Source organism: Vespa crabro, chromosome 24, assembly GCF_910589235.1.
Source record: "Vespa crabro chromosome 24, iyVesCrab1.2, whole genome shotgun sequence".
NCBI classification, from domain to species: domain Eukaryota; kingdom Metazoa; phylum Arthropoda; class Insecta; order Hymenoptera; family Vespidae; genus Vespa; species Vespa crabro.
In genome coordinates this window covers 1,194,587-1,220,638 of record NC_060978.1, presented here as the reverse complement: position 1 = coordinate 1,220,638, position 26,052 = coordinate 1,194,587, and the positions used below count along the sequence as shown (strand labels likewise).

Here is a 26,052-nt window from a genome sequence, read left to right as displayed (position 1 = left end):
GGTAATGGATACATGTGTTCGATTATTATTATCATTATCATTATTATTATTATTATTATTATTATTATTGTTATTATTATTATTATTATTATTATTAATATTTGTATTAAAGATCTGTCCCTTAACAATTTCCTTCTACTAATAATTTTTCTCTTGCTTTGAAAGATCGTTAGAAAGATCTTTTTACAACTTTTAAATACGACAAATACGACAAATATGACAATTTTTAAATACGTACGATCTGAAATTCTTCAGCGTTAAAATGAAATTTCTTAAATTCTCATTCTTTTACGAAATGTTCAAAAAAAAAAAAAAATATATATATATATACATAATATATATATATATATATATATGTGTATATATATAATAAATATAAATATGTATAATAAATAATATAAAATAATATAAATATACAAAGAAGAAAAAGAATATATATATATATATATATAGCCCGTATATAAATATATATGAATCCTTCGAATCCATTAGAATACGGAATTTGGATATATGTATGTTAGAAAGAAAAGAAAGGAAGAGAGAGAGAGAGAAAGAAAGAGAGAGAGAGAGAGAGACAGAGAGAGAGAGAGAGAGAGAGAGAGAGAGAGAGAGAGAGAGAGAGAGAGAGAGAGCGCTCGTTACTAGGAAGAAAGGTATTTCTGTATACACTATATCTACGTTAACGAGGTCAGTCAGTCTCCCGGGCGAGACGAAGCATACAGATAGAGGAGAACCTTTATTCGGTTTAGGTCAAACCAACCGCCTCTCTCCTCTCACGAAATCACAGAAATAGGAACCGACCAAAACGAGCAAAGTGCATATAATGCGCTTTGCTCGCTCGAAATATCCCCTCCATCCATCCTTTCCTCTCTCTTTCCTTCTCTGTCTCTCTCTCTCTCTCTCTCTCTTTCTCTGTCTCTCTCTTTCTCTCTCTTTCTCTGTCTCTCTCTTTCTCTCTCTTACTCAGTCTGTCTCTTTCTCTCATGTTTCTTGCTTTCATGTGCGGCCTGTATAAAGCGCGTTAAGTGAATTCGCGATTTCGCGACCTTTCGAAGATAACGTAATGCATGACGAATCGTATGTTCTGACGTTGAAATATGTCTTTGTTGTTTTTAGACGACTAATACACAAATCTTCGTTCGTTTCGTTTCGTTTCGAAAAATATAAATAAAATTTCTCTTTTTGAACTATCTATTTTCTATTACATAAATTACAGATAAGCACGTTCGAACGTATAATAATTTATTGGTATCTCGTAAGTTTTCTTTTTTCTTTTTTTTCTTTTTTTTTTTTTTTCGATTGCAAAGGATCGAAAAATTTTTCCTCAAAAGAAAAAGAAAAAAGAAAGAAAAAAAAAAGGGGGGGGGGGAGGGAAAAAAGAAGAAATATTATTATAACGATTTACAGAGTTACTACTACTACGAGATATCTATTAGATTTACATAATAAAAAATATAAAATAAAATGCGTTTGAATTATATTAAAAAATGAGTAGCAAGCCGATATATCGATGTTACTCGGAAAACACCGCGAAAGCCCGATATATATCGGCTCTAACATACTAAGGGGGTTAAATATGACGTTGAAAAAAAAAAGAGGAAGAAAAAAAAAAGAAAGAAAGAATGAAAAATCGATGAATCCCATTATATATATATATATATATATATATATATATATATATATATATATCTTCTTTTAATTTCGTTATATCAAAAAAGAAAAAGGGGTTGACTCTCGTCAAACTATATGTACAAAGTTGCAATAAGAAGATGATATTATCTTTTATCTCCAACCAATACATGTACATACATATATATATATATATATATATATATATATACCTATGTATGCAACGTACATATATGTATTATGTACATATGAGGAGTTAGTATACCCTATAAGTTTCCTCGTAATACAGTTAGCTTCCATTTACTCGCCATTAGCCGTTTTAATCTACGATAGCAATCTATAAGTTACACATATGTAGCTTCATGGTATATTAAACCATCGGTATTCTTCCGTTATCGGTCCTCGATCGTCTTTTATACTCCTCTCAATGTCACTTATGAGAAGAAGACGAAGATGTTCAACACGAGCATGGAATCGATCGATCGATAAGCGCGATTCGTACGAACCAAACGATCGAAAGGTAATTTGTTCAATGAAGCGGATCGATCTAACACATACACATATACATATATATATAAAAAGTAAGATTGATGTTATTCCATCTATATCTGTTTAAATTCCCAATGCATGTTATTTCACTACAACCATATTTATGATCTATAGGTATGTATATATATATATATATATATATATATATGTATGTATATATATATTTAATAAGCATTCGAAAGAATATTTTATAATTAATGTAGTTTCATGAAAGAAAATATATGAAATGTTTATTAAAATATCAAGTAGATTATATAAAGATCAACGTATGAAAATTATAGATCATATAAATTCTATATGGAATTTATAATATATATATATATATTTTTTTTTAATAATTTAATAATATATATATATAAAATATATTAATAAATATATTAATAAAAAAAAATATATATGAAATGTTTATTAAAATATCAAATAGATTATATAAAGATCAACGTATGAAAATAATAGATCATATGGATTCTATATGGAACTTATTTATTGAACATTATATATTATGGAACATTAATATATTAATAAATATATTAATAAAAAAAAAAAAAATATATATATATATATATATTTAAATACCATAAGCAAGGGATAGCAATATAGAACATACATATACTACATTAGTTGTAGTAATATCAACAGGTATATGTAATTAAAGATCGTATTTAATGTTTATTAAACATTTCTTTCTGTTTGTTTGTTTGTTTTTCTTTTTTTTCTTTCTTACAAAATTCTCCAATGTTTTCAATAATTCAATACATACATATATACATATATATGTATGTATGTATGTATGTATGTATGCAATAATTTGTTGTCGTTGCAATATACAATATAGTAAATACTCGATTCTTTCTCTTGAATCTCGAACGTGAGTATCATTGCGATCGTTCGCAAAATACACCGCAAGAAGAAGACGCAAAAACACGACGCAACCTCGATCATGAAGCCTTGGCCTACTCGTCCCTATATACCCGTAGAATCGCCATTTTGCCTCATTTTCTTAATTTTCTTTCTCTCCTTTCTCCTCTCTCCTCTCTCTCTCTCTCTCTCTTTCTCTTTTTTACCGCGTACGTTCGTATATACCTCCTTCGGTCAAAATAAATGATGTTTTGTAATGTTCCTTCACGATGAAGTCCCCATCATCATCAAATTGCTCAGAAACAGAATCCTCTTAAGCTATCTTATTTAGATCTATGTCCTCTTTTTTTATTTCTATTTCTTTTTTTTTCTTTTCTCTTCTTCTCTTTTCTTCTTCTTTGTTTATCTTGCTCATTAATTTTCTCTCGACGAAAGAAACATGAAAAAGAAAGGATGAGACGATTTGAAGAATTAAGTGAATATAAAAAAAAAAAAGAAAAAAAAAAAAAAAAAAAAGAAAAAAAGAAAAGAATCGAAATCACTATTTATTAGAGAAAATACGATGACGTTCGATCGACACGATTCTTTCTTATTTTTCTTCTTTTTTTTTTTTTTTTTTTTTTTTTTTTTTTTTTTTTTCGAAATCCATAAAAACTCGTATGGAATAAAATAATAAACGTAAGTAGAAACGTAATAAAAATGTAATAGAATTATTAATGGCTATATATCGATTTAAGATTTTATCCTTAAATATCAGTAAAGAAAAAAAATTTCATCGATTTGACGATTCGTTCATTGACATATTTAATATCTTTATTTTCTTCTTTTTCTTCTTTTTTCTATTTCATTCATTTTCTTTTTACTCTCCCTTTCTCTCTCTCTCTCTCTCTCTCTCTTTTTTCCTTTTTATTTCTATTTTTCGAATCTCATTTTCTTTTTCGTACGTTTTTCACTTACGTACGTATATTATTCTTCAAATCGGAGAAGATAGGAAGAACAGTGAAAGAGAGAGAGAGAGAAAAAAAAGAAAAAGAAAATAAAGAAAGAATAGAAAAATGAAAAAAGAGGAGAAAGAAAAAGAAGAAGAAGAAGAAGAAGAAGAAGAAGAAGAAGAAGAAGAAGAAGAAGAAGAAGAGGAAGAAGAGGAAGACGAGAGGTCTAAACGCGATCGATAAGAACTGGTGGGCAGGTGGTTGAACATAAGCCAGGGCTTACCAAGCTATATCCCAACATAACGCCGAATCTATGCCTTGTTTTTCATACTTTTTCCTTTTTTCTTTTTGTCTTTTCTTTTTTTTATTTTTTTTCTATTTCTTTTTTTTTTTGTGAGCTTATTAAACGGCTGCCGTTTAAATCCATTGTTTTCAAAGTCTATAATCCGTAATTAGTTTTATCTAAAGCCCCACAAATTAATTCTACCTTTTATCGTATTCTTATTATCGTAACTTGTCGAATAAGAATTGAAATTTAAAAAAAAAAAATGAAAAAAAAAAAAAAGAAAAATAAGTGTAAAAAACATTATAGAAATATTGTGGATATTGTTTTGATCCAGTTATTTAATAATGATTAAAATAAATATTTAAAAAATATATATATATATATGTGTGTGTGTGTGTGTGTGTGTATGTCTAAGAAGTCTCGAAAAAGAATGATTGATTTTTTAAATAATCTAAAAACGTTTGACCAGAGAGGACTTTCTGAGGACTTTCGATTTATCCTGTATATTAAAATATTAAATATTACATTAAAATATATTTTTTAAGAACAAAACAAATAAATCAAACAAATAAATTTAAATATATATACATATATATATATATATATATATATATATATATATATATATTAAAACGATAATGATAATAATAATAATAATAATAATAATAATAATAATAATTTTTTATTATTAAAATAATAATCCTTTGCTAATTCACTTTGAAGAAGCTAATCGATTCTATCTAATGCTTTAGACTTAGCTCGTTACCAGCTTATTTCAATTATGATGGAAGACATCGTACTAATTATGACGGCCCTTTTTAATAATGCACCCTATTACGTCGTTCGAAGCGTTCCAGTGAAGTTTATTTAAGAGGATGAAAGATCGACGACGACGACAACGTCAATGACGAAGTCGACGACGATGACGAAGAATCGCGATGGTGAAAAGGCGAAAGCTCGTGCCACGCAATAATCCCATTCGCGACCTTAATTACATGACACGCGCGAAACCGCGAACGTTTCTACTTTGTCTTTCCAAGGACTATGACCCCTCTTCGAAGGGCATCCAAAGTTCATTAAAACGTTATCTATCTTAATTATTAAAAAAAAAAAAAAAAAAAAAAAATCATAAACAGAATATACTTCGACTGGTTAATAATTCATTTTTAACGAATATTACGATCTCGTTTACGAATGTTCGTTTGATATTTTTTCTTTTTCTTCTTTTTTTTTTTTTTCTTTTTTCTCCAAACTTGTTCAATAAAACGTCTTTTGTTTTATCGTAATCGTAAAAGTTACGACGAGTTTAAACGAATTTGTCAGATAAAGTTTAAAGAATATTAACGTTCAACGTGATTATGAATAGCGACGAGTATAAAAGAAATTGAAAAATAAATAAATACAATTCTTTATAAAAATTAAAAGCTATTTCAATTTTTTTTTTTCTTCTTTCTTTTTTCGCAACCAAGCGTAAAATAAATTCGCAGCGAACAAAAATCATACCTACACATATAAATCGTTATGAATTTACGAAGTTAATTTCAATGATAACAAACAAATATATATATATTTACGTATGTATGATGTATTACGTATATAAATTGTTGAATGAAATGAAGAACTTTTTATTATTTCTACAATATAATCTGACCTAACTATACTTCTCGTATTTATTATTATGTTTTGACCAATTGTACTATATTGTACGATAAAATAAAATTTTATATGCGCTTAAACGTAACTTTACACACACGCACACACGCACGCACACGCACACATATAAAAACACATATAAAATAAATATTATTATTATTATTATTATCGTTTAAAAAATACATAAAAATTTTGTTAAGCAAACGATATCAAAAAGTATCAATGAAAATTTTAAAAAGCATTAACGTTCGAGGCTTAACGAATCATATCCTTCCTTTACTTATATTTATTTAATTACTTATTTATTTATTTATTGAAAAATCCAAGAAAAAAAAAAATATATATATATATATGTATATACACAAAAATAAAATAAAAAAAAAATTAAAAAAAAAGAAAAAATAAAAAAGAACGAGATAAACAGAAAAGCTAGAGCGCGTCGATGACTCGTTCGGGCCTAGACTGGACGATCGATCGAGGCCACTCTCGACTATGACTACGAGGAGGAGGAAAAGAGGAGGAGGTAAAGGAGGAGAAGGAGGAAGGGGAAGAGGATCTCCTCCTCTTTCTTCTGTTGAGAACAGTGAAGAAAGAAGGGGCAGATGGGGTGGGCTAGAAAAGCCCGGATTCTCATTCAGAAACTTCGCTGCTCTGGCGCCTCCTGCTAGCGCGTGTTCGTGAACGTAGCGAAAAAAGAAAAAAAAAAAAGAAAAAAAAGAAAGAGAAAGAGAGAGAGAGAGAGAGAGATTCCAGAGGGCTCGAAAAAAAACAAATAAAAAAAAAACGGAAAGATTAAAAAAAAGAGAAAAAGATAAAAAGAAATGGCACAGATGTGGGTCGTAGCTGTTGGTATCGACGATACGAAAAGCTGCAGGATCACGTAGGCTTCGGCTCTTATTTTCTCTTATCGAGGTCATCGTCGAGTTGAATGTAAAAACAACTTACTTACTTACTTACTTACTTACTTACTTACTTCCTTACTTCCTTATTTACTTCTGTTTTTAACGACTTTTAACGTCGCGTCACTAACGCAACGATAAATCTCTTTTCACATATTGAGAAAGTAAACAAAAAATTAAAAAGAATTTATATATATATATATATATATATATATATATATAAAATAAAAATACAAATAAAAATAAATATAAATAAATAAATAAAAAAAGGAGCCTCCTTCATTCTCATCCTCATCCTCACCTCTAAAGGGGAGGAAAAAAGAAGGAGGAAAATGTTCGCCCGAGCAAACGTCCTTAAAAACAATCGTGGTTACCACTACCTTGAAACTCTATCGTGCTTAAGCTTATTCATTCAATGTATTTATGTGTGTATATATATACATGTATATACGTATGTCTACAACACATTATCGAGCATTGGTTGATGAAAGATTGATAAAAAATTGCGTGGAAGCTACGTAGAGAACACATAGTACTGAAAGTAGCTAAGCTAACGCGAAATGTCAAGCGGCGATAAACGACACAACAGACGAAAGGGAATAAAAAGGTCGATCGCGGACTTAATAACAACTCTCTCTTTCTCTTTCTCTTTCTCTTTATCTCTCTCTTTCTCCCTTCTTTTTCTATTTATTTATTTATTTATTTATTTATTTATTTATATACACCAGACTGACATGTCTATATAAATATCTAGATATATTTATTTATCTCTTTTTCGAAATCTCTTCCACTGAGAGAGGATATAAAAAATCTTTTACCGATAAATGAAAAATTTTATAGACAAAAGATATATCGAAATATATATATATATATATATATACACAAATACACTGACTCATATACATACGTACCGTGTCTATTCGTCGCAACAAAACCTTGAACAAACGACACGAATGGAATGACAACAATTTCATTCGACTTCTCGATACGATAGAAATTCCCGATCGTGACGTAATACTTTATATTTCTCGTCTTACGATGTCACATGTACCATTCGTTGTGTTACATGTTAACAAGGTCGTTCACATTTTGGCACGAAGATATTTTATGTATATACATATATATATATATATATATATATATATATATATATATATGTATGTATGTAGATGTAACTTATATGTAACTAACTTACGTGATTCTTAACACGTAGAGAACATACGGCTCTCTCGAAATCGATTAGAATAGATTTCGTCGATGGAAAGTCGAAAAAGTTTCTTGAAAGATTTTTAATTTTTTAAGAGAAAAAAAATAAAAACACGATGAAACAGAAGAAAAAGAAAGAAAAAAAAAGGATATCGATCACGACCAAAGCATTAATAATGATAATAATAATAATAATAATAATAATAATAATAATAATAATAATAATAATAATAATAATAATAATGATAATAACGTTCTAACGTTAACATATAGATTTATCGAATAGAAATAGAATATACGACAAAGGATCGATCTGCCATTGGTAAGTTTTAATATAAATAACAAATAGAAATACGAATGGAAAAAGGTAGGTAAAGGCCCTAAAGGAGAAAAGGGTTTTGACTCTTGACAGGCATACGAAAGGAAACGTCGACACGCGACCTTAGAAACTTGCACGTTACTATTAAAAACACACCGACTGATTTCCGTCATAGATTTTTAGTTGGCAATACTACCTCTCTTTTGTGATCTAACCCTTTGAAAACATTTCCGACTATAGGTACTTCGTTTTCGTTACCGATTTCAAAGATCCACCGATCGATCTATCTATTACAAATGTTCTTTCCTTTCGTTATCTCATTCTAATAAATTCCTTTCAATTCAAATTGATATGCTAGTTAGAAAATTCACTTATAAATTTAAATCTTGAACTTATAAAATATATTTTCCATTTTAAAATAGCTATTTAAAATTTATCGAACTTATGTAATGTTTATTTATATCGCTTTTAATATTACGATTTTTTTTTTCTTTTTTTTTTTTTTTTCTTTTTTTTTTTGTAATTTTAAGTCATCGATTTTTCATTTCTTTCTCTTTCTTTCTTTCATTCTCTCTTTCTTTTCCTTTTCATTTTTATTACAATGGTAAATTTTTATTTTCTATATTTTATTTTTTATACTTTCTATTTCCCATTTTCTATTTCATATTTTCATTTTATTACGATAGCAACCGATAAAGAGATGATTCTGTAGAACAAAAAAAAAGGAGAGTAACGTTTAGGAGAAAAAAAAAATAAAAAAAAGAAAAAAAAAAATGATTTCAAAATAATTTGCATAAACGAACGAACGAATTACGATTCGTTTTAGGTGAGTTTGATTGAATAGAATTAAATCAACATTATCATATTATTTATATAGATTACACATTACATATACGTAACAAAGAGAGAGAGAGAGAGAGAGAGAGAGAGAGAGAAAGAAAACGCAGGTTTTAACGAATACAACTGAACCCAACCCACTCGTTCGATCGTGTTAAAGTTCATGAAAGTTAGATCCGCGTTCGATCTCGATCTCGATCTTTAAAAAGCTTTATCATAGGTAAATAAGTTTCTTATCATAAACATGCCATCTAGTTACGTTTATTATCTCTATTCGATGTTAGAATATACCATGTTAGATACATATACGTAATACGAATGCGTTGAACGAAACGTGTCGAACAAAACGTAGGTAGATAGATAGGTAGGTAGGTAGGTAGATAAGTAGATAGTTAGGTAGGTAGGTAGATAAGTTGAACGCATCGACGAAACGCGAAAAGGGGGATAATAACTCGATATCGAGATACTTGCCGCAGGATGCGGGTGATCTCGTACGTACTGCGTGTCATAGTACTACGAAAATGGTACCAGCAACGTTCAACAAACCGAGAACGATAAAGTCAAGTTTCGAAAGTTCACACCATCAAAGTGAACCCTGATATAATTTATTTAGACTCGACCCAATGTTACGAAAATTTCATTAAACGTCTTTTATTATTCTCGGATAAAGTTTTACTTAGATTTACGCTTACATGGATACGTACTTAATTACATACGTATGTATTGTACGTACATATATACAAACAAAGAGACATAGATAGATAGATAGATAGACAGATAGATAGATAGATAGAAAGATAGATAGACAGAGAGACAGAAAGACAGAAGTCTCTACTTTCGACGAATGATTTATACGAACCAATCTTCTATAATTAACCATTTTCATTGTAATTATAACACCGGCAAAGCAGACGCACTTAGGTAATCCTAACATCGTGACCTATGATAGGCGAAAAATGAAAGAAATTTAGAGAGAGAGAGAGAGAGAGAGAGAGAGAGAGAGAGAGAGAGAGAGAGAGAAAGAAGTTTGGATCCCAGCCAGGCAAATTAATTTCGCGGAAGTCCGCAGTGGCCATCTTACCTTAACCAATTCCTGAATTGGCACAACTAGGTAAAACTCAGAGTGAATTTCCTTCGGTTAATAGAAACCCTTCCTTCCACTTCTCCCCTATCCCAAATATTTAACAGGCCTAGATGATCGACTATACTGATCTTAGATTTAACCAAGAGAAACGTTGGATCAACGTTTCTATCTCTATCTTTATCCCTGTCTATATATATATATATATATATATATATATATATATATATATATATATATATCTTTCTCTCTGTTTCCCTACTTTCGTCATTTAAATTTAATCTCTTAAAGATTGAGAAATGATCTCACAATTTTTTCTTTGCTCCACGTTCGATCGAGACAAAATGGCCGATAGACCGTTTAAGAGTTTCACGTTCTTCGAGGATTTTCTATTACGTGAAAACTTCGATCGATCGGTTTCTTGTTTTTGTTTTTATTGTTGTTTCCATAGGTTCGAGCACGATTTGTTTAAAGAAAAAAAATTTTAATGAATAAATCAAAAATCACAATGATTAATCATTGTTAAATAATAAATCTTATTGAAACAAAATCAACGGCGCTTTTTTATTACTTTATATCGTAATAATTAAATTCTTCGATCGTTTCGATCTATTTTTATCTATATTAGAATTTTTAGAAAGATATGCTAATGACAATGACGAATACTACGGCGGCCTGGTTGGTTACAATTCTTCCGGAATCCTAATCGATCACGACATTGTTCTAAATTCCAAGCACACTTCACCTCTATCGTGCGTCAGAGAATCGTTCGCGAGACTATTATATCATCAATCGATTTATAGGCGTATGTGCGAAGTGTACGAAGTGAAAAAAAGAAAAGAAAAGAAAAATGAAATGAATGAAACAGTAAATAAATAAATAAACAACAGATCTTCATTCAAAAGAAATACACACACACACACACATATATATATATATATATTTTTTTTTTTGAATAAAGATTTGTTATTTATTTATTTATTTAATTATTCATTCATTCATTTTATTTTTCATTCTTTTCTGATATTCAATTATCAATTTCGTCTTATCGTATTCAACAATACCGTTGGAACATTCTCTAATTCACTTTTCAAACGTGAACGTTCTCGAACGTTAAAGTCGAAAAGACAAAGTTCCACGATTCTCAAACATGATAGGAATGATTTAAAGCGAGCAACACCACACCAAGTCTAGTAGCCTCCTCGCTGAGGTCTCTAAATTTAATCGGCCACAAAGAGAAAGAGAGAAAGAGAGAGAAAGAGAGAGAAAGAACATCGAAATTCACTGACGTGGGCTCTTTGTCTCTCTCTCTCTCTCTCCCTCTTTCTCTCTCTCTCCCTCTCTCTCTCTCTCTCTTTCTCTCTCTCTCGTCATTCGATTTGGGTAAAGCAAGTTTGGCCGCTCTCGAATTCGGGAATATTTGCGTTTCTAGCGAATGAAGAGAAAGCGTGCGAGCGACCGCGTTGTGCCATTCGGTACTTCTCATCGTACGGTTCCGTGCTCCTTTCCTTCTCATTTCGAATGATTTATTAAAGTCAAACGATTTCACGATGTCACGATGTCACGATGACGTAGACGACAACGACGACAACGACAACGACAACGACAACGACAACGACAACGACGACGACGACGACGACGACGACGACGACGACAACGACGACGACAAATTCTCGTCTTTGAAGCACGCCTCTTTAGGCGTTCCCCCACCCCGCTTCACCTTACTTACCCCTATTACACCGATCTCACCCCTTCCCTACCTTTTATTAAATGTAAAAAGCCAAAGAAATAAATTTAGAAAGTTAAGAGTAAGAAGAAAAAACGTCGACAGTATGATTGAAAGAAATAAAGAAAGAAAAAGGGAGAACAAAAAAAGAAAAAAAAAAAAGAAAAAGAAAAAAAAAAGTAAACGTCAATGTTTTAAGCGACGCTTAGAATTTCGAGAGTTGAACAGTCTTGGTCTTCAAGCATTGAAATCGCCATTAGCGCTTGCTCATATACAAACATTTCACAAATATACACACACGTACACGTACACGTACACGTACACGTACAGATGATGTTTAGAGAAATGAAATTAATACATATTATTAAACTCGTTCGATCTTTATTTATCTATTCATTCATTCATTCATTCATTCATTCATTCATTCATTCATTCATTCATTATAACGAAAGAGAAACAAGATAATGATTTTTATATATCCGACGCACTTTTTAATAAAGGAAAATTTATTTCAACGTGTGATATAAAAGTCGAGCGGGGAAAAAAAGATCGAAGTACGAATCACTGTATATTAAAAAATTTTTATATTTCATTCATAAAAAAGAAAAAAAAAGAAAGAAAAAAAAAAAGAAATGATGAGATTACCTATATTTATCTTTTATACGAACGCATATATACATTAGAACATTCGTAAAATTTTAATAACCTATCTCAAAATTGATAAATTTTACGAACTTTCCCCGCCCCTCTCAGCGATACGTCTCTATTCTTTCTAATAACATTCTTATTCTTTCGAGGAACGAATGAGATCAAAGAGGAAGAAAAAATATATTATTATTATTATTATTATTATTATTATTATTATTATTATTATTATTATTATTATTATTATTATTTCGTGACGAAGGTAGAAAGCGCGACCGGTTTCTATTAAAATCAAAATCGCATCGTTGCGAAAGCGCTCAAGGACCACCATCGAATATATCCCAAGGAGTTCTTTACGCAACGACCATACGATATATATATATATATATATATATATATATATATATATATATATATATATATATGTATGTATGTATGTATGTATATATATATTCCTTTTTCTAACGTGCCCTATATCTTTCTCTATCTCTATTTCTATCTATCTCTATTTCTATTTATATCTTTCTCTCTCTTTCTCCTTCTTATTCTATCTGTCTATCTATCTATCTACATATACATATAATATACATATATACATACATACGTACATATATGTATGTACGCATTATATATTTATGTATATATATATGTGTGTGTTGTATGTCTCTCTCTCTCTCTCTCTCTCTCTCTCTCTCTCTCTCTCTCTCTCTCTCTCTTTTTCTCACACACACACGCGCATACATACTTTTTTTTTTCTTTTTTTCTTTTTTCTTTCTTTCTTCGTGGAATCGTAAATAAACGCGAGACCGAAGAAACGATCGATCGTCCGAATCGCCGTAAAGAATTTCGGGGTCGAGCAATCAAATGTCCCGTCGATTCTTCGACGATTCCGACTTGTCTTTGATCGTCACCAGAGAAACAACAGTCTCTCTCTCTCTCTCTCTCTCTCTCTCTCTCTTTCTCTACTTCTTTACTCTCTTTCCTTATTTTCTCCTTCTTTTTTTTCTTTTTTATTATTATTATTATTATTATTATTATTATTATTATTATTATTATTATTATATTATTGAGTGCGGTAAAAATGGCGATCCATCCATCCATCCCTTTCTCTCCCTCCCTCTTATCCTTTGCGCAAACAAGAAAAAGAAGAAGAAGTAGAAGAAGAAGAAAAAGAAGATCAAGCGTTCTCTTTAGTGTCGCGATCCACTCGTGCCAGCAATTCTTACGGTGGTGCGTCACCGTTCTCGAACATTTTTTTCTGTATTTTTCGAGATTAAAGGAAAAAGAAAGTAAGAAAGAAAGAAAGAAAGAAAGAAAGAAAAGAAAAGAAAGAATAAAACGAGGAAAAAAGAAAGAGGGGAAAGAAAAATAAATGGAGCAAGAATCGAAGAAGTTAAAGGAGAACGAAAAGAGGATGAGAAAAAAGAAGAAAAGGGAAGAAAAAGAAAAAGAATAGGGAAGAAGAGAAAAGAAAAGAAAGGAAATAAAGGAAAGAAAGAAAATAATAATAATAAGAAGAAGAAGAAGAAGAAGAAAGAAAACGATAGCACGAAGCAGGAGGGTAAAAAAAAAATATGGTCGTGAAGCAAGAAGATCGATGGACGTAAAAATGAAAGAAGAAGAGAAAAAGAAAAAGAAAAAGAGAGAGAGAGAGAGAGAGAGAGAGGGAGAGAGAGAAGAAAAAAGAACTTACTCCGTCCTTGTCCCACGTGTTATCATTTTAATACTCACTTCGATGACGTACCTACATGTGTGTTAAGTACCACGTCAGCGATAATATTTTAATGAAACGAATATTCTCTTACGCAATTTGAATGCTACTACGATCGTAATTAATTTCATTTTGCTTAAATTAACATGTTATTCCCATTTCTTATCAATAAGAAATATTAACGTAAACATTGCGTTCAAACATCCACATAATTAATATCTACATATATGTACGTATGCAAGTATAATACGTGTATATACGTATGTGTATATATGTAAGTATCGACGAATTGTGTTGACTGATATTAGTCATCTTATCAAACGTGAGGTTCGATAATTCTAAGGCGAAAAGCTTTTTTTTTGTTTATTCATTATAAAAGCTCATCTAGAATGTGAAGTCACTTTGAAAGTTACTTTGAAAGCTCCGTTTGTCGTTAATTAATTTAATAAGCAATTTTAACACGCATCGATTGTCATGGTATCCCCTTACCTACCCCTCCTGTCACCCTTCATTCCCCTCTACTCACCATTCTCTCGTTTGTTTTTAATTTATCTTCATTATAACGAAATTATAGATTCGATCGGTCGAATATTTCGTTAATTTATCGTAAAATCGATCTAAGCGATTTTCTACGATAAATATTTATGTAAGTAAGTAAGTAAGTAAGTAAGTAAGTAAGTATGTAAGTAAGTAAGTAAATAAATAAGTAAGTAAATAAGTATCTAATTAGATAAATACGTTGTATGTATGTACTTAAATAATATAGATTCGTTTTATGACGGCTCCCATCGTCGTCCTTATATTCTAACGTATGATAAAACTAAATGAAATAAAGCAAAACAAAAACAAAAAAAAATAAAAAAAAAAATAAATAAATAAATAAAGAAAGAAAGAAAAAAAGAAAAGAAACAAATAAATTCTGTTTGCTATAAAAAAAAAAAAGACTTTCCTCTACGTTTCATCTCGTCGGGATGATTAAATGACGATAAAAATATATACATATATATATGCGATGACTTTCACGCAATATATAATCTCTAACATCTCGTAAACGTTATATATGTATGTATCTATTTATATACGTATGTACCGGTTTTATAATCTAATCTTACAACCAACTAGACGCTTTCATATTTGAAAATTAATATAATAAACACGTATACAAATTGTCTCTCCTTATTTCCTTCCTTCTTTTATTCCTTCGTTCGTTCGATTAAAAAAAAAAAAAAAAAAAAAAAAAAAGAAATAAATAAATAAAAAAACAAACAAAATAAAAAATAAACAGACGTATAATACTCACGGTGATGTGTAGGATAATTGTTGTTGTTGTTGTTGTTGTTGTTGTTGTTGTTGTTGTTGTTGTTATTGCCGTTGTTGGTATCGGACAATAGTCGATAATCCATGACGAAGAAAGAAATAAATTCGCGTTATCCTTTTAACGAGAAACACAGGATATGACGATATATATATATATATATATATATATATATATATATATATATATATAATATATATATATATATCCTTTTTTCCTTTCTATTTCGTCGATAGAATTGATTTATCGTTACGTATAAAAAAAAACGTTTCGTCGTATGTGCATCGATCGCATCGCATACATAGACAATTTGAAAGGTTGATAGGGGGGGGGGGGGGGAAAGCACTAAGAAAAAAAAAGAAACCAAAAAAAAAAAAGAAACAGGCAAAAAAAGAAAGAATGAAAACTAATCACGCTAGTTTTACGGCGTAACGTAGTCAAATAAGACCTCTACTCGCATCCGTGTATCATCGAAGACTAAACTTTTATTTACATACTAAACGTTCAATACTATTATTAATTATTGTCTCATGTCCTTGTACGCGTCTATTATATCGCGATGGAACTCGTCGCGTTTGTCCGTGACTGTAAATAAAAAGGAAACGTAAATACATTTTGTGTTTTTTTACAACACACATTTATATATATATATATAATACACACCATTTATATATATATATATATACACACCAGTGCTTTTTATAGTGGATCTACATCGAACTCCGGTCCATATGCATATATTATATATTTTATTTCAATGATTTAGGTATCGATTGTGTCATAGACAATTTTTCAAAATGAACATTGCCTATTTTCGCGTTTACGCATATACGTCAAAACCAATCAAATGTTACGTCTATGAACTTTTATTACCTTTTTTTCTCTCCCCCTCTCTTTCTCTCTCTCTCTCTCTCACTCTCTCTCACTCTCTCTCTCTCTCTCTCTCTCTCTCTCTCTCTCTCTCTCTCTCTCTCTCTCTCTCTCTGTTCTCTTTCTCTTTTTTCTTTTCTTTTCTCCATTTACACGCACGCGTAATCTTCGGCTTACCATGAATCTTGATAACTTATCGCTCGGTTTACGATTCTTACGAATAGATTATACGATCGTATAGCTTTTATGTATGTGCCCGATGCTTGTATCGTATACTGTATATTTGTGTACTGTATGCGTGTACTGTGTGCGTAAATCGTGGAAACGGAAGCAATAACGTATAAATTACATCGAGTGGAAAAGAGACACATAAAAAGAGATAAGGAAGACGAATAGAGAAACGGAGAGAGAGAGAGAGAGAGAGATAGGGGGGGGGGGTACAGAGAGAGAGAGAGAATAAAAATAAAAAAAAGAAAAAATAAACAAATAAGAAGAAAAAGAAAGAGTAATAAAGGAGGATAAAAGAAGTAACAACACGTGCCACGATGCCAAGAGACAGAAATAAAAAAGATCAAGAGAAGAAGATCGCTTACTTCCGTAGGAAAGCCTCAGTTTCAGAATTATCCCTTTTTTCCCTTTCTTTATCCTTGTGTTAGCTAGCTGCTTTCGTACATGCATCACGTTTTTTTTTTTTTCTTTTTCTTCTTTTTATTGAGAAGGCAGCATTGCGGGAGGAGGAAGATCATTTCATGTCGAAAAAAAAAAAAAAAAAAGAAAAAAAATGAAAGCATTGCGGGAGGAGGAAGATCATTTCATGTCGAAAAAAAAAAAAAAGAAAAAAAAAGGAAGGGAAAAGAAAAAGGAAAAGTCTTTTCTCCCTTTGACGATAAGTGCGCGTTCGTCCAAAAAAAAAAAAAAAAAAAAAAAAAAAAACGAACCTATAAAAACACGCGCGTTTTACTCGTCCTTCACTTCAGAGGACTCAACTTAACGTATGCGTATCTCTGAACGATCTTTTTAATTTTATCCAATTAATAATAAGTTTGTTTAATTAATGTCATTATTTGTAAGAAGTACGAGTAAATATTATAATAAATAGGATGATAGATATGAATGTAACTTAGTAAAAATGAAAATTTTTAATCGTATCGCCGTTTAGATTAATTTAACATTGTGACAGTCATGAAATTGTATCTCGTGTCGCCTTGAAAGCTTAGAATATACGACGTATAAAAGAAGAAGAAGAAGAAGAAGAAGAAGAAGGGAAAAGATGAACGAACGATCATAAACATAAACAACAACAATAACAATAACAATAACAATAACAATAACAATAACAATAACAATGACAATGACAACGATAATAGTTGCGACAAATTCTTTTTTCGTTAGAATAATTTTTAGTCGTTTAGTTTTCTTAGAAAGAGAGAGAGAGAGAGAGAGAGAGAGAGAGAGAGAGAGAATAACGTTCGAGTGTCACGATTTAGAAAAAAAAGAAAAAAGAAGGAAGAAAAGAAAAGAAAAGAAAAGAAATAAGAAGTATATATCGATTATAATCGACGAAGCAACCCAACGATATTTCTTCAATTTACCATGATCGAATAGAGATGTACATATGCATTTACGATATACAATATGCTATTTAACACGTTCCGTGCCATGTGTACCACCGGTGGTACACGTTAAACGACCAAGTCACGTGTACCACTGGTTTGTACACGCAGTCATTTTTTTCTTTAGTCAAAATATCAAATGGCCTGAACGACAAGTCAGGCAAAAATGGCTCTGGCACGGAACGTGTTAAGAATATGATTTTTCCATATTTGGATTTGATATATTAATTGTTGGGACTTACTTTCTCTTTATCTTTTATTATTTTATTTAAAAGGAAAAAAAAAAAAAAATAATAAAAAGAAAAGAAAAGAAAAAAAAACTAACCTTTGTAATATAATAGATCGTAAAAATGATCGATCGAATAATCCTCATTTTGAAATAAACCATGATAAAAATTATTTGAACATACGACATAATTTCAATATGAACAATTACGTCTTCTACATATTCATGTATCTACATATGTATCTATATATGTATCTACATATGTATCTACGTAAGTATCTATACATGTATCTAACATATATATATATCTACGCATATGTATCCACACATGTATCTTTATATTTATGCATCTAAATATTTATCAATGCATGTATGTAAGAACGAAATCGTAAAAAAACATTCTAAATGTTCTCAAATAATCCTCCAAAAGATTTATTCGATATTATCTTGTCAAACATTTTTGAAGGCACATGATATCTTTATAGAATTGCACGGAATTTTGATTTTTTTATTTCTCATTTTTTTTTCTTCTTTTTTCTTTTTCTCTTTTTCTTTCTTTTCTTTTTTTTTGTTTTTTTTTTTTGTTTTTTTCTTTAACCATTGGTGGTTCATAGCATTGCCAAGCGAATGAAAAAACTTCAAATGAAATATTCCAAATAAAATATTAATTCTGTACGAGCTATGGATAACTTCGACGTTTCGAGATAGGGGTTTTTAAAAAAAAAAAAAATATATATATATATATATATATATATATATATATATATACACACATATATCCGAGCCATGCATCGGTGGGCAAAAAAAAAAACAAACAAAAAAAAAGAAAAAAAGAAAAAAAAAAGAAAAAGAAAGAAAGAAGCTATGCAAAGAGATTAAAAAATTCAGTTTTTCACTCAAACTAATTTCAGTAAAGAAAGAGTTGAACGTTTAGTAATAACGAAAAAGAAAGGTGACACACATTGTACGTAAACGCCCAACATGACTACTAAAAAGGGGGACATACCGAGGAACGAGTCAACGATCACGACGACGATGTTGAAGTTGACGAAGAAGAAGAAGAAGAAGAAGATGACGACGACGACGACGACGACGAAGAGGAAGAATAAGAATCAGAATAAGAAGAGAAGTAAGAAAGATCGTCGAATCGTCTTCGTGAAGCATCTAACATTTCTCGTGAGAACATCCAAGGGGCTCGTTGTCTCGACGACGAAACTTTTCCGATCACTTTAGACATATTTCACTAAAACTTTGCACTATCGACACATACACGCGTATAAACATAGGAAGGGGAGAACGGAGGGAAGGAGGGAGAGAGAGGGGGGGACGGGGGAGGGGGTGGGGGAGAATGCACACAGCGTACGGCGAGAAGTGCGCGCGCGCATACACAGAGAGAGAGAGAGAGACACACTAGTACACATACATACACTTGCAGGCACGCACACGCATACACATACATACGCACAAACAAATATCACACACTTTTCACCGCTCAAGTTTCGAAAAAAAAAAGAAAGAAAAAAAAAAAACTTTGAAATCGAACTACCCCACACGAAAGAAACACTCATCCACCATCACCCACGCGCCATTCCTGTTATTTTATTTTATTTTCTTTCTCTCTTTTCTTTTCTTTTCTTTTCTTTTCTTTTCTTTTCTTCCTTTTTATTCCTCTCCTTCTCTCTCTCTCTCTCTCTCTCTCTCTCTCTCTCTCTCTCTCTCTTGCTTTTTTCTTCTTTTTCTTTTTTTCCTTCTCCCTCAGGGAAAAAAAAAGAAACAAGCGAGTAAAAGGATAAGGCAATTGAACTTTCGCGCTCGATCACCACCCAGTGATGGTGGTGATAGAAGATCTAGTAATGGCGATGGTGTGGCAATGGTGTGGCGATGGTGGTACTCGTGATAGTCGGTTGGTTATGCCTGCGGACGATAGGTAAATACTTCGTGCAGGTGAAACGAGGAGGTATTACGCAGAACACGCAAGTCGTACAGTACAATAACAATAACAACAACAATAACAACACTACCACCAAAACAACGGCACTATATATGTAAGTAGGTTCACTAACACGTAAAACACGTGCGTATACGAGGGAAGAAATGGAAGGAAGAGTATAGGGGTGGGAGAAAAAAAGAAAAATAAAAAAAGAAAAAGAAAAAGAGGAAGAAGACACGTGTCTCAATGAAAAGAGAAACGTAAACTTTACATCTCTCTCACTCTCTCTCTCTCTTTTTCATTGATATCATTTATCACCGAACGCACTACTATAACTACTACTACGAAGACAACGACGACGACGACGATGACGACAACGACGACGTAAACGAATAAGAATAAGAAAGAGAATAATAAGAGGTATACGGGGAGCGGAAGTGAGAATGAGAAAAAGAACACAAAGTAGAGAGTCGTCGACGCGCGTAACGTGACGCTCGCGTGGCGTCTCGCATCATACTACGGAGAAGAAGGAGCGGTTCCCGCCTCGCTCACATACGACCTCATCTCGCTCACTTTCCAGCACACGAATAAAGCGAGAGAGAGAGAGAGAGAGAGAGAGAGAGAGAAACGTATTATACATATACACATGCATACATAGATATACATTATATACATGTGTTTAAGTGTACACAATACACAGAGAGACCACAAAGGAGACAGGGGAATGGGCGCAGGGTACACACGTATAAACATAGAGAAATACACATATATACTCTCGTTTGCACGCGTCTACACACACATACACATATACACACACATGTGTATTAAATATATATATATATATATATACGTAGAAAATGAACCAGACGAGCGCGCTCGCGTACTCGCAAATACGCTGGCGTGCACATTATAGCGCGTAAAAGCGCTCTCTCGCCCCACCCTCTTGGAATTCTCGACGGCGAGGCATCCGTGGCGCGTCTCGCGACCGACTCTCTCTCTCTCTCTCTATCTTTCTTTCCTTCTGTCTCCCTTTAACCGCCTCCCTACCCTCTTTCTTCCCTTCCCAACCGTTCCCTTTCCTTTCCTTCCTTTCCTTTCCTTTCCTTTCGTTGCCGCTTCGATCCCTTCGAGGCCACGAGGACGACGTTCGATCCCTTTCGTTTCCATATAACAGAGGAAACCGCTCGTTTCTCTTCACCTTTCTCAACTCTCTTAGATGGCAAAGAAAATAATATGTAGAATGCGTCATAAGATCACGTCCAGGATCGGATCGGATCGGATCGGATCGAATCGGATTGAATAGAATAGAATAGAATAGAATAGAATAGAATCGAATCGGATATAATAATGATCGGAGTATAATAATTCTCAATGCCATTCTTTCCTTCGATCGTTGTTGTCATTATTGTTGTTGTTGTTGCTGTTGCTGTTGCGGTTGTTGTTGCTGTTGTTGTTGCTGTTGCTGTTGTTGTTGTTGTTGTTGTTGTTGTTGTGTTGTTGTTGTTGTTGTGTTGTTGTTGTTGTTGTTGTTGTTGTTTTCTTGTCATATTTTTCTCTTTTTATCTGTCCCTTTTTTAGTTCCTTTTTTTTCTTTTTTTTTTCCTTTCTTTTTTTTTCTTAAATTTTTTTTTTTGATAATCAAAACAAAAAAAAACGTCGATCACTGGAAATACGGTTGCTTGAACTTATCGAAAGAATTTTTTTTTTTTTTTCTTTTTTTTTCCCCAGTAAAAACTGATATTATCTAAGTTTAAGATTGAGAGGGGTGTGGGGTCCACAAATAAAAAAAATATCTCGTCAGAAAGAATCCGTTCGCAGAACACAGCGCATCCACTTACGTTATCTTTCTTTTCTTTTTCTTCCTTTTCTTCTTTTTTTTAGATTTTTTTTTTCTTCTACTTCTTCTTTTTTTCTTTTTGATATGAAGTTTTTCATAAAAATAATAAATCACATGTTTCAAATATTTTCTAAAGCATTTCTCAGAGAAACTTTTCCTTGGGCAATCATTCCAACCAGTGCAATAATTCCGTTGTCCAACCGGTCTCTTCCTCCTCTCAACTTAACCAACATTCTTTCTTTTAACGAACTAAATTCCCAAGGACATAAATATAATGAGATACAGAAATAATGATGATGATGATGATGATAATTTACGATGATCACGACGCGATGGTAGTGGCGGAACGCATGATACGTATACATATTCGTACGAGAAAAAAAAGAAACAAATCTTGATTGCATAAATGCATAAAGAGAGAGAGAGAGAGAGAGAAAGAGAGAAAGTGAGAGAGAGAGAGAGAGAGAGATATGATAAGAAACTAAATAAGCGTTGTTTCCTCCTCGTATCGTCGAAAGTAACGAAACGAAATTCGAGCCATTACATAGAAGGTAGGGAGGAGCGCGGCGAACGTTGACGTCGAGAAGCCGAAGGAAGGAGAAACGAAGAAACTTTGGAGGATCGGCCGATCGACAACATCGTGCGGTAGGTCCTGCGTGTCCATTACCCTTCGCAACCCTACACGAGAAAAAGAGAAAGAGAGAAAGAGAAATAGAAAGAGAGAGAGAAAGAAGAGAAGAGAAAGCATCAGTTACTATATATCTATCTTTGTTGCAAAAGCTTTGCGAGGATCGACCAATCGGCTTTCGTGTCTACTTCGACGAATTTCCAATGTTGAGAATGAAAAAGAAAGAGAAAGAAAAAAAAGTGAAAAAGTAAGAGAGAGAAAGAGAAAAGAGAGAGAGTGAGAAGGAGAGAGAGAGAGAGAGAGAGAGACAGAGAAAAGGATGAAAGCTTTCGTCGAGAAGACAGGTGGCTCGTACATCGTTCTCAGTTGCGCAAGCGCAATCCGTGTACTTTCACGTAACCTGAAAAGGGCGCGAGTACGCGCGTACTCGAAAGGGAAAGAGACAGAGAGAGAGAGAGAGAGAGAGAGAGAGAGAGAGAGAGAGAGAGGGAAAGAGAGAGAGAAAGAGAGAGATCCGTCCTTTCCTCCCTTTCACTATTTCTCTCGTAAGCGTATGCGTACTCGAAGAGAAAGAGATAGACAGATGGACAGATGGATACATAAATAGAGAGAAAGAGAGAGAGAGAGAGAGACAGAGAGAGAGAGAGAGAGAGAGAGAGAGAGAGAGAGAGAGAGAGAGAGAGAGATAGAGGGCTTTCACGTTGATGCTCGCTTCGTGAACGATGACGTAACATGACGTCACATTAGACGCCAGTTTTCCGGGGGCCAGGCGGCAATCGATCGATCCTCAAACCACTAGAGTGCTCGCGACATGGAGAAGAGGAGTAGTAGGAAGAAAAGTGGGAGAAAGTGGAAGAGGAAGAAGAGAAGGAGAAGGAGAAGGAGGAGGAAGGAGGAAGAAAAAAGAGGAGAAAGAAAAGAAGCGAAGCAGCAACCCCAGCAGCAGCAGCAGCAGCAACAGCAATAGCAAGCAACAGCAGACTTTGCATCGTAACTTCGTGCGATTCCGTACATTGCTAGCTCAAATTTCTTTCACTGAGGAGGGGGGTTCGTCGCCTCTTGGTCGATGCACTTCTTCTATATAGGACATGTTCTCGCTTTACGAACCCCTTCTACTTCTCCCCTTTGAAACGAGAAAACGTACGCGTAGATAGATACATATACGTTATATATAAATAAACTTTACATATGTATATATACACATACAAAATTTGTAAACAAACATGTACGTACGTACGTACGTATGTATGTATATACATATGTAATTTCCATGTAAGAGTATCGTTATTTATATGGTTTTGAATTACGTTTAATATGGAAACTAAATTCGTATGTTAGAAACGGCGGGAAATAATTCCAAGTGGCCGACATGTTCAACAACCACTATCAAAAGAAATAGAAAGAGATACAGAAAGAGAGAGAGAGAGAGAGAGAGAGAGAGATCGGACTCAAAATAATATCTCTCCATGGTCCATTAAAACGTGTACTGTTCTCACGACATGTTTGGCAGTTACGGTTTGGAGGGAAAGGGAAGATATGGGGATGGTGACCAACCTCTGACTAAGAGATAAGAGAGAGAGAGAGAGAGAGAGAGAGAGAGAGAGAGAGAGAGAAGAAAGAGGACGCGAAAGCGTAGGACGAAGCGCGTCGTAGACTTTGGTACACACATTGTCTCGTGGAGCAAAGCTCCTGCAACTTGGTTGAGAAGGCTAAAATTACATCGGCGGTCGCTCTTCTGCATCGTCAGTGCGCTTGTTGCCGGCTGAACGAACGAACGAACGAACGAATGAACGGATATATATGCCGAGAACTAAATAAGAACAAGAGAATGAGAATGAGAGAGAGAAAGAGAGTGAGAGAGAGAGAGAGAGAGAGAGAGAGATGCGAATGGAGAGAAGGAAAAAGGAAATAGAGAATGGAGCGCGTAAGGGAAAGGAAACGAGAAAGAAAGACGAATCGAGACAAGGAAGAGAGAAAGAGAGAGAGAGAGAAAGAGGGAGAGAGAGAAAGAGGGAGAGGGATAGAGAGAATGGAATCGGTTCGATAAACGCGCGATGGTCATTCCAGGAAGGAGCGACCAAGAGAAAGAGAGAGAGAGAAAGAGAGAGAGAGAGAAAAAGAGAGGGAGAGGGAGAATGAGAACTTATAACGAAAGGAGCGCGAGGGCGACGGAGAGACAACAAACCCACGCCTGCGCCACGTGGGAGTCGCGTAGTAGTAGCTCGATAACCGTCGGGAACGAAGTAAAGAGAAAGACAGAGAAACACAGAGAGATGAGACAGAGAAAGAGCGAGCGAGCGAGAGTGAGTGAGAGAGAGTGAGAGAGAGAGAGAGAGAGAGGGAGGGAGGGAGGGAGATAAAAAGAAGAGAGAAACACTGCACCGTCACGAAACGCGTGTGCGAATTAAGAATGAAGGGGAAGAGAGAGAAAGAGAGGTGAGTTGAAGGGAAAGAAGAGGAGAGGGGAGAAGAGGTATATAATCGACGAGTAGTAGAGGCGTACTAGAGAGATAGAAAGAGAAAGAGAGTCGTGCCTACCGATCGATAGTCTCGCCCGCTCGTTTCTCCTCCTCCGCCACCGCCGCCGACACCACCACCACCACCACTACCACCGCCATCCCCCTTTTCTCCTTCCACTCGACTCCCGACCCTTTCGTTCCTCCCACCCCTCTATCACCCACTACCCCTCCCCCCAACACCCCACTACCAGAATGAGGACTCCTACTACTACGTCTTTTTACTCCTACGTACGAACGTATACACAAGAGAGGGTGGTGCTTCCTCCGCTCGGTGCTTCGAAGATGAAAGAGAGAGGAGGACGAGGAGGAGGAGGAAGAGGAGGCGGGAGAGAGAGACGGAGTAATAACAATGCAACGTGTTCGAAACGTCCGCGTCCGTACGTCTGACCGAGTCTGACTGTCACTACTACTACTACTACTACTACTACTACTACTACTACTACTACTACTACTACTACTATTTACTACTACTACTACTACTACTACTACTACTACTATTATTTACTACTATTACTATTACTACTACTACTACTACTACTATTACTATTGTTACTACTACTACTATTATTACTGCTACTGCTACAATTGAGAGCGCTACCACCCATTTACCCCACTACTATCCTACACCACACAGCAATATAGTATAGGGGGATCGTGGGGGGTAGAGGAGAGAGAGAGAAAGAGAAAGAGAGGCTATTATTACACCGACACATAGCCTTCCTGCTGCTAACGCTTCCTCCGATCGACTCCTTCCTTCCACCTCTCATCCTTCTCTTCTTACCG

The 26,052-nt window shown here is 33.5% G+C and overlaps 1 protein-coding gene across 10 annotated transcripts in view; it reads right to left on the bottom strand.

The window, feature by feature from the left end:
* The window catches only part of LOC124432253 (growth factor receptor-bound protein 14-like), a 414,015-nt gene that overhangs the window by 294,740 nt on the left and 93,223 nt on the right, over positions 1 to 26,052 (bottom strand). Inside the window, exon 1 of one of the 10 annotated variants that reach the window (XM_046981014.1) lies at positions 19,362 to 20,838. The exons of 8 other annotated variants lie outside the window; for them this stretch is intronic. Coding sequence is in view for 1 of the 2 variants with exons in the window: in XM_046981012.1 (XP_046836968.1) it covers positions 15,632 to 15,734 (103 nt within the window). In the remaining variant the exon portion in view is untranslated. Of the gene's footprint in view, positions 1 to 15,631; positions 15,764 to 19,361; positions 20,839 to 26,052 lie in introns of those variants that run through there. One more of the 10 variants, XM_046981012.1, reaches the window with a different exon arrangement.